The sequence below is a fragment of the Psittacula echo genome, assembly GCF_963264785.1.
Source record: "Psittacula echo genome assembly, chromosome: 4".
Classification (NCBI taxonomy): domain Eukaryota; kingdom Metazoa; phylum Chordata; class Aves; order Psittaciformes; family Psittacidae; genus Psittacula; species Psittacula echo.
In genome coordinates, this window is record NC_137738.1 from 98,320,474 (window position 1) to 98,329,763 (window position 9,290).

The 9,290-nt window shown below is 40.8% G+C and overlaps 1 protein-coding gene across 1 annotated transcript; it reads left to right on the forward strand.

Moving 5' to 3' along the window:
• Positions 1 to 249: 249 nt before the first annotated feature.
• Positions 250 to 690, forward strand: LOC308220144 (deoxyuridine 5'-triphosphate nucleotidohydrolase-like; the record flags this gene model as incomplete). The annotated part of the gene is made up of 1 exon (XM_080615932.1): positions 250 to 690. The coding sequence occupies one exon, from the start codon at positions 250 to 252 to the stop codon at positions 688 to 690; it is 441 nt and encodes a 146-aa protein (XP_080472058.1).
• Between the last annotated feature and the right edge of the window lie 8,600 nt (positions 691 to 9,290).

The window sequence follows — 9,290 nt, forward strand, 5'->3', positions numbered from 1 at the left end:
CTGTCTCTGGTTGCGGAAGCACTTGCGGCATTGTCAGCTAAGTCACAGCAGTGCTTTCTGTGCGGTCAGTACGGCCATTTGAAAAAAGACTGTCTGAAAATAAAAGCAAATAACAAAAGGAGAGCACCTGCAATTTGCTCATGCTGTCTTAAAGGGCATCATTAAGTAAGTCAATGCCGATTGAAATTTGACCGGGATGGCCAGCCTTTAACGAGAAAGCCCAAGCAGAGCGCGGCGAGGGGCCGCATCATGACAACAAATTACTTCTCCAAATGGCCCCCTTGGGAAGCTGCCGCAGTTTGCGCACCAGCACATGGCAGCGCTGGAGTAGACCTGGCCACCTCAGGAGAGACAATAATTCAAGACACATTAGTTGTGCTTATTCCAACAGGCATATATGGCCCACTCGGGCATGGAAAGGCAGCATTGTTAATTGGACGATCCTCTACAGTGATAAGGGGTCTTTTTGTGCTGCCAGGGGTCACAGATGCTGATTTTGAAGGAGAAATTAAAATAATGGCATGGACTCCATTGCCATCATGTACTATACCAGCAGGAAGCCAAATCGCACAATTAATTTATTTTTCACCCCAGTTACCGGATGCTGTCCACACTGTGCAGGGCTCAGGATGTTTTAACTCTACAGGGATACCTGAAATTTATTGGACTCAACAATTAACTATGGACTGACCCCAGTTGTCCTGTACTTTAAAATCACGGGGGACAAAAGTTACTTTGCAAGGATTGTTGATAGTGGAGCAGATGTTACAGTCATTTCTGCAACACACTGGTCCAATCATTGGCCTTTAATGGATGCTCATGCCTCATTAGTGGGAATTGGTGGTCAAACCTCTCCAAAGCAGAGCAGAGAGCTTGTTGTTATTTTTGGACCAGAAGGGAGATCTGTCTCGATTAGGCCTTTTGTGTTATATGGATCTCCTACCCTATATGGCAGAGACTGTTTAAGTCAATAGGGAGTACCTTTAAGTATGGATTTTTTCCTAGGGGCCACTATTTTGCAGCAGGTCCCACCTTTAACCTGGAAATCAGATGAGCCTGTGTGGGTAGATCAGTGGCCCCTCCCAAAAGAAAAACTGCTGCAATTACACAAATTGGTGGACGAGCAGCTGAAAGCTGGTCTCATAGTCCCCACGACCAGCCCATGGGACACACGTGTCTTTGTGATTCAGAAGAAAGATAATGCTTGGAGGCTTTTACATGACCTAAGAAAGATAAATGAGGTCATTGAGGGTATGGGAGCTTTGCAACCTGGGCTCCCCTCGCCAACAATATTACCACAAACATGGACTCTCATGGTCATTGATTTAAAAGACTGTTTTTTCATGATACCTCTTGCTCCACAAGATGCACTGTGATTTGTCCTTTCTGTGCCTTTGATCAATGCTGCAGAGCCGCATAAAAGATATCATTGGAAAGTGTTGCCACAAGGCATGAAAACCAGTCCTACACTATGTCAGCAATTCATAGCAGCAGTTTTGAGTCCTGTACGAGAGTGCTTTGAGAATGTTTTAATCTATCATTATATGGATGACTTTTTAATTGCTGCAGAATCGGAACAAACAGCCCAAAAAGTGAAATGGCAAGTGATCCAAGCAGTCTCAACAGCAGGATTCCAAATTGCAGAAAAAAAACTTCAAGAAGCTCCACCCTGGAAATATTTAGGATGGAAAATATCCAAACAAAACATTCAACCTCAGAATATCACCCTGAGGACAGGAATAAAGACTCTAAATGATTTACAAAAGCTCTTAGGAACCATAAATTGGATTTGTCCTCTCTTGGGAATATCTACGGAAGAACTCTTCAAATTATTGGAGGGGGATCGGATCCATGTTTGACGTCTCCTCAAACACTCATCCCCTCTGCATGAACTGCCCTTGATAAAGTGGTTGTAAAATTAACCAGTCAAGTTGCTCATAGTTGAAAAAAGGACCACCCTATTAGCCTTTTCATTTTTTATTCATCTTTTCGACATTATGGGCTCTTAGCACAGTGGGTTCTGCAAGACGTAGATCCATTGATTATTTTGGAATGGTTATTTTTTTCACATAATTTTGGAAAAACAGTTACAACAGCCATTGAAATGATAGCTACGATTATTCAGAAAGGAAGAGAGCGGTTATTGACTTTAGATGGTGTTGATGGTGTTTAGATGGTGTGAACCTATTATCTATCTGCCTCTTGGTACAAAACAACTAACCTTTTTGACTCACCAGTCTTTTGCTTTTCAGTGTGCCGTAGCAGATTTTACAGGGCAAAGTAGTATTCATTTCACAGGACACAAAATTTTGCAATCCCTACATTCTCTTCCCCTTTTGCCTACTTCATAATTAACTGTTACGCCAATAACTGAGGCCCTCACAATATTCACTGATGGATCTGGCAAGACAGGCCGAGCAGTACTAGTTTGGACAGATGCTGAAGGACACTGGAAAAATGATATGCACATTGTCATAGGATCACCTCAGATAGTAGAACTTTCTGCTGTAGTGTGTGTTTTTAAATTATGGACTACTCCAATAAATATTATAACAAATTATGTGGCAGGCCTTGTTTCTAGGCTGGAACATGCTTTTCTGAAGGAAATTTCCAATGGAACATTATTTGCCCTTATCTGGGAGCTCAAGTGGCTCCTGGATCGACAGGTATACCCATACTTTATACAGCATATACGCTCACATACTTCTCTACCTGGACCTATAAACGAGGGAAATACACAGGATGATAGGCTTGCAGGTATTACGGTCTTACCTGACCATTTTGCACAAGCTTGCTTATCCCATAAATTTTATCATCAAAATGCAAAAGCTCTGCAACGTGCTTTTCAGCTGACTCAGGCAGAGGGGAGGCAAATCATACAGTTGTGTTCTGATTGTCAAGAAGTTCTACCCACACCAATGATTGGAACTAATCCTCGCGATCTTTCGTCACTTGAAATTTGGCAGACGGATGTTAGTCATGTACCAGAATTTGGCAAATACAAATATGTCCATGTTTCTGTTGACACTTTTTCATCTTGTATTTATGCATCGGTACATTCAGATGAAAAGGCAAAAGATGTTTGTCAACATCTTATTACAACTTTTTCTACCCTGGGAGTTCCGAAAACCATAAAAACAGATAATGGCCCAGGTTATACATTACACAAAACACAAACATTTCTTCAACAGTTGGGAATTCAACATGTCACAGGTATTCCACATTCTCCCACAGGCCAAGCAATTATTGGACGCAGTCATAGCACCCTTAAAACTATGTTGCAGAAACAAAAAAGGGGGAGTTCAGAGTTAACTCCACAAGAACGTATAGCAAAAGTTTGTTATATTTTGAATTTTTTAAATTGCTGGATGGAGGGTGGACCTCCTATACAGTGCCATTTCGGGGGTTCTAAGAATTCTGAACAGAGGAAAGCCTATGTTAAAGTAGGTAATCCTGAAACTCATGAATGGGAAGGTCTGTTCCCTTTAATAACCTGGGGACGAGGGTATGCTTGTGTTTCCACAGATAAAGGACCTCATTGGGTCCCTGCACGGTGGGCTTGTCCTGCATTGTCTTCTGTCTCTTCATCACAAGAGGACTGACCCTACCGTGGTTTCCCGCCCAGCCAGAAGAGAACATCTGTAGAACATCAGCAAATGAGACAGGACAAGACATCCTGTGCCTGCCAGTTGCCACACATACGAGTCCTTTCAGAATGCTGTTGGAAGCAATGGCAGCCTCAAATCCTGTGGACACGTGGGATGGCTGGGGGGTATAACAACACAGCCACAAGAAATTGATTTGTTAAGATCTGTAAAAATGGATATGTATCTGTATTTTCATTATATAGTTTGAAACCAATTGTTGATGCAAAATGTTAACTGTTCTTTAACCGTTTATTTGCTAGGCCAGGAGCACGAGCGAAAAAATTGTATTAAGAGTGTTTGTTTTGCTAGTTTTTATTAGCTTCTACAGTTTCTTATTAATTGAGCCCTCAAGCAGGCGTTGATAGTGAATATACAAAACAAAGAAGGGGGAGATGTGGGAAGTGAAGGCGATAAGATTTGCATGAAGAACAGTTTGGGAATGAGCTCTGAGGCCTTGGTGCTTTGACAAGCCCTGGGGCAATGAGTTGGGGCATTGAAGGCCAGAGGATGTGGGGGTTGTGAGAGGGTCTGTAACATTGTGATTGGACTATTTACCCGGAGAGTTTTACAGGGGCCAATGAGATTGAACGTTGTAAGTATGTGCAGGTTGGGAAAGTACTGAACAAGGGGATAAAAAGGGCTTGGTGGTAATAAATGGGGATTTGAGTCTGTGTCAGCTTGAGTCCTTGTCGTGAAATGCCACATGTAGGTACAGCTGGCAGAACTTGTAAGTCTCTTTACTGGCAAAATATAACATTTCATGGACCATGAACATCACTGATATAGCTGGTAGAACTCACCATGAGATAAGCAATGATGCTCTTTTAGGCAAATGACTTCTAGATTTCTAGGCTACTTCCATGCCAGTAATCTAAACTTATAAAGGCTTGAACACAAGCCCTTCCCTCGTTTTCCCATGACCATCTACACAACTGCTGGCATGATACTGGCCCACACTCATAAGCACTCTCCCACATCATACCCAGGCACACTGTGAAGGGATTTTATCAGTCAGACACTGCTCTCAACAACATGTGTGAGATAGTTTGGGGATTTCACACTTATACATGTGAACTTCACCAGGACACTGAAATACTGGAGAACACGCACTGTGCTGTTTTACTTGCTAGAAGAGATAAAGCCACAGGTCCTACTTGACTCAGATTCAGGGACACCGGCAAATCAGCCAAGAAAAATGTCTAGGTTTCTGTAGCATCTCTTTTCCATCAGTTCTTTAGGTTTTGTACTATACTACACAGCCAGTCAAAGAGACAGGTGCCTTGGAGGGGGATGTGAGCCATAGCTGGGTTAGCATCTGTTAACATCAGGTTTAACTTAGATTACTAGATAACATTTCTAAAGTTAAGCAACATAAATAGCAAATGTAGTTAGATCAAGGGAGAATCAGGACATAGCACCTCAGCATGAGTGTTTCTAGACTTGGTTTGGACCCAGAATGGCATGTTAGTTTTGAATTCTTCCATGAAAAGAGACATTTCACAACAGATAAACCAGTTATAAAGGGGACACACTGCAGATGGCCTTCAACATAAAAGTTTTGCCAGCACCTTATTATACCTGAGTGATACCAACTCAGATTCCTGCCTTCATAGCAACTTTTAAAACACTGCTTCTAGGGAAAGAAAGCCAATCTCTCAGATAACCAACTCCCAAACCACTTAGGTCTTTATAGGTTAAAACCAACACCTTGAACTCAGCCCAGAAATTTATTGGCAGCCATTGCAGATTTTGGACACTGGTTTTTTTTATGTCCTCTCTGCATGATGCTCCACTTAATAAACAGGTGGTTGAATTGTGCACACTAGATTCTATTGCCAAATGGCCTCAAGATGTAGCCTCACACGGAGTGCATTAGAGTAATCTAACCTTGTGGTAAGAAAAGTATGGATAACTTGAGCAGGGACCACATGTGACAGGAAAGGTTGTGTTCTTCTTGCCAAACACAGCAGGGAGAAAAAAAACTTCTTGGCTGGCTGTGTCTGCTACCACAACATCAACAAGCTGTTGCAGGTCTTCTATGTGCTCCAGGACCTGAAATGTCAATGGAGAGCTGGAACTAAGTTCTGAAATAAGGCTTTTGGATTCTTCAGTGTTCTGGAGCAGAAGGCTGGAAATTATGTTACAGAGTCACTTAAATTGAATAATGGAAGTTTTCATGACTAAATGTAAAATGAATAATCTAGCCTGCAATATAGTCCCCGTGTTATTTATTCTGATACTAAACGTAATTTTATGCTGTTCCTACAATTTCCATGTGGAATGTGCTTACTATTTTGAATTCATAAGAGCACAAGTTCATCACTGAAGTGGGAACATGAGGTTTGAAAGAATGTTTGTGGAAAGAATGCTGCTGAGGATCAAGAAAATGGTGATGTGAAGTGTAGCATTACAGCACTGATATGCCATTCCTGCTGAATCAGTCAGCAATGATGTAGTTAAAAATGTTGACATCTTAACTGTCATTTGTATTCTCCAGAAAAGTCTAAGTGAGGGGATTACATTGGAAATCAACATTGCATCGACACTTTTCTTAACTATTTTCTCCACTGCCTGAAAGCTGAAAATGCCTTAGCACATTAACAAAGATCTACAGCGGTGGGAGAAATTTATATTCTCCAGCAAACAGTCTTAGCTAAAGTATCATGAGACTTCTAAACCCTAGATTATCATAAAACTGTGAATCTGTTGATTGTCAGTATTAAAGAAGGGTACAAACCTGAAATCAGTGGAGTCCTCACTTTACCTTGCCCAACTCTTTGGTGAATTGCAAATTCTACTTCATCTCATTCTCATGTATGTGTCAGCTCCTAATAGTAGCTTCCAGTGGATTCTGGTCATCTCAGTTAAATAAGGATGTAAAAATAAATAGATTTCCACCAAACACAAATTTAAACTATCTCAAACATCGTGGTATCATTGCAGCTTTTTCAGTTGTTTTTTTTTCAGGTCGTATCTGTTGTTTTCAGGGATACAAGTAGTTGTTCAAAACCTTATTTAAAAGAAGAGCGTACTCATTCCCAAAGCAGAAGGAATATTTGCTTAAGTATCTGCACAATGTAAGAATATACATTTTGTTTGCCTATGTGGTTTAAGTATCCTGATGTCTACACCCTATTGTCTTTACTGCAATGTTTAGTATGGTGCATTTCTCTAGAAAACAGACATGCAAAATGTAGCCTCTACTCTGTTTTAAAAATGCACACTGAAAAGGAAGGCTATTGTAAAAACAATTACATAAATTCATAATAAGTTACTGATACTATCAATCAACTGATTTTAACCACAAGGAAAATGAAGAGTGGCTGATGCAGACGTCTCTGCCAAAGAAACTATATATCCAAGGAACCTGTATAAGTGCTACCGCTGCATTTCCTCCACTACTCCTAAGAAAGCTCCTCCTTTGAAAGAAAGCACTTTCTGGACTACTGAAAGGCTGGTCAGCTTCTGTACCTGGTCTTGGTGTGGATGGGGGCTGACACTGCCATCAAGCAGGCTCACTGCAGGGTGCTTTGATGAACTCAGTTTATTCTTTTATTGCTTTAAGGATTGTAGTGAAAACAGGATTTGCATGTCATTTTTATTATAATTTGGTTTCCTGTTCAGGCTAAAATAGCTTTTGAAACTGCAGTTTATCCACTCGTGAACTAGAACAACGTCTTGTAAAACTGTGCTGGGTTTACGCTAGTTTCCTTTATTTGAAACATATGCAGAAGCTTATGGTTGTGATCTAGGATTAATGCTGCTATAGGCTGGGTTAAATCCGGTTGGAACTGGTGGGTGTGACCATCACTCTTCATTTAAGATAGTAGAAACAGGCTCATTTATGATGTGACAGCAGTATTCAAACTGAAACAAAGGCACACCCAAGACCACTAGGGAATTTGAATTATCTTGAAAGAAGGCTCTGCTGGCTATTTTTGAGAAGGATATGTGTGTACATACACCTGTATGTCAGAGAGAGAGAGAAACAGCGCAGAGCAGCTCACAGTATGAAGCCTGTCATGGCAAAGCTAGGGTGAGAGACCCCTTTCTATTTCTCTCACGTGCTATCTGCTTTTTCCCCACCACGACATTCCTCCACTCCTCTGGACTTAATTAGCTATCCACTTTTTCTGTTAAAGCTATTTATGTGTCTGTGTTCTCAGACATGTACTAATGCTAGCTTATTTTAAAGAAAAAAGCTTTTCTTTACCTTTTGCATCCCATCCCACAATAATTTCCCTGGTTGAAAGTATTGCCACAGAAAACAGTTGCACTGGCACAAAGGGAATCTGCACCAGGCACAAAGAGAGAGCAGAGAATTGATTGAGCTGCTGCAGTTAGGACGGTTTAGGTTGAAAACCTTCGCCTAAAGGAATCATACCTAGATTCAACTAGATACAATTTCTGGGTAAAGTGGACCTTGATTTGAAAAGACTAAGGAGCTACATTGGATGATTCTGTCCTTTTAGCTCTCCTGGTCGCCTCCAGAAGCACGCAGCAGAAGAAACCTCTGCATATTGTCTATTCCTGGAGGCATTTGAATCTGGTTTGTTCACACTTCCTATTATATCCTCCTTCTAGTGCACCTGGCTTCCTTCTGCTTTCTCTTCCCACATTGGTGCCTTCTGTGCCCAACACATAGGAAGACCTCTCTGTTCCCTTTTTTTACCTGCCTGCACCATTTTAAAGCTAGAAACCTTTGCCCTCACAAGGACCTATATGATAGGGAATGGGTCTCTCTTTGTGATTGAGACAATGTAGAAAGGTCCTCAGAAACTCTGAGAGGTGGTCTATAGGCAGCATTGGAGGGCTGCTCACTGATTCCTCTCTGAAAGCATTATGGAGATCGAAGTGTGGACTCCTTCCCTGACTTCCCCTTGGTATTCAGAAAAGACAGATCTCGTAGTTTTACAAGAACTCAGAATTGCATCAAAAACACTGAATTGTAAAAGCATCTTATTCTAATCAGTGGCTTTATATTCAAGTAACAAGGGGCAACATTTACACCTCTCGAGTAATTTCACACATTAGTTCAGCTCTGCTGCTGATAAGCTCTAGAAAGACCTATGGAGAGTTCTCATAAGGGACAAGGAGAAAACTTGGCAACAGAAGATGTAATCTTCGCTCTAAGCTGTGTTGGTCACTCTAAATTTGCTGTTACATTATTCACAAGAACACTGTGTCTCCACTGGCAGTTTTAGGTTACAGAATAGATTTATTTCAGATGATTAACTCTTTAGGCACTGTCACTTCTGGGTTTGTGTTGTCTGCAAACATTCCAGAGCAAAATTTTGTCCCAAATGAGCATGTATAAATACAGTCAACTTCAAAACTGGGCATGCATCCATACCATGGGGCAAATTATTAGGAATCTATCTCAGAAAATAAAAATAGAGTAGAAGTATCAGTTTTAGATATTACAGTATGAGACGATATGGTATGATTAGCTACATTGACTCAACAAATATACAATCAATCTTCCTCAAATTATTTTTATTTCAACTAGAAAAAACTTATCAAAATTTAATGCTTTCCAGGAACAGAGGAAACACAAGCCAAACCTTGTAAGTCATTTCAGTGATCAATTAATTCAAAAAAGACTAAAATTTCCACTTTGTTTTCAAGCTGAATTTGATCATA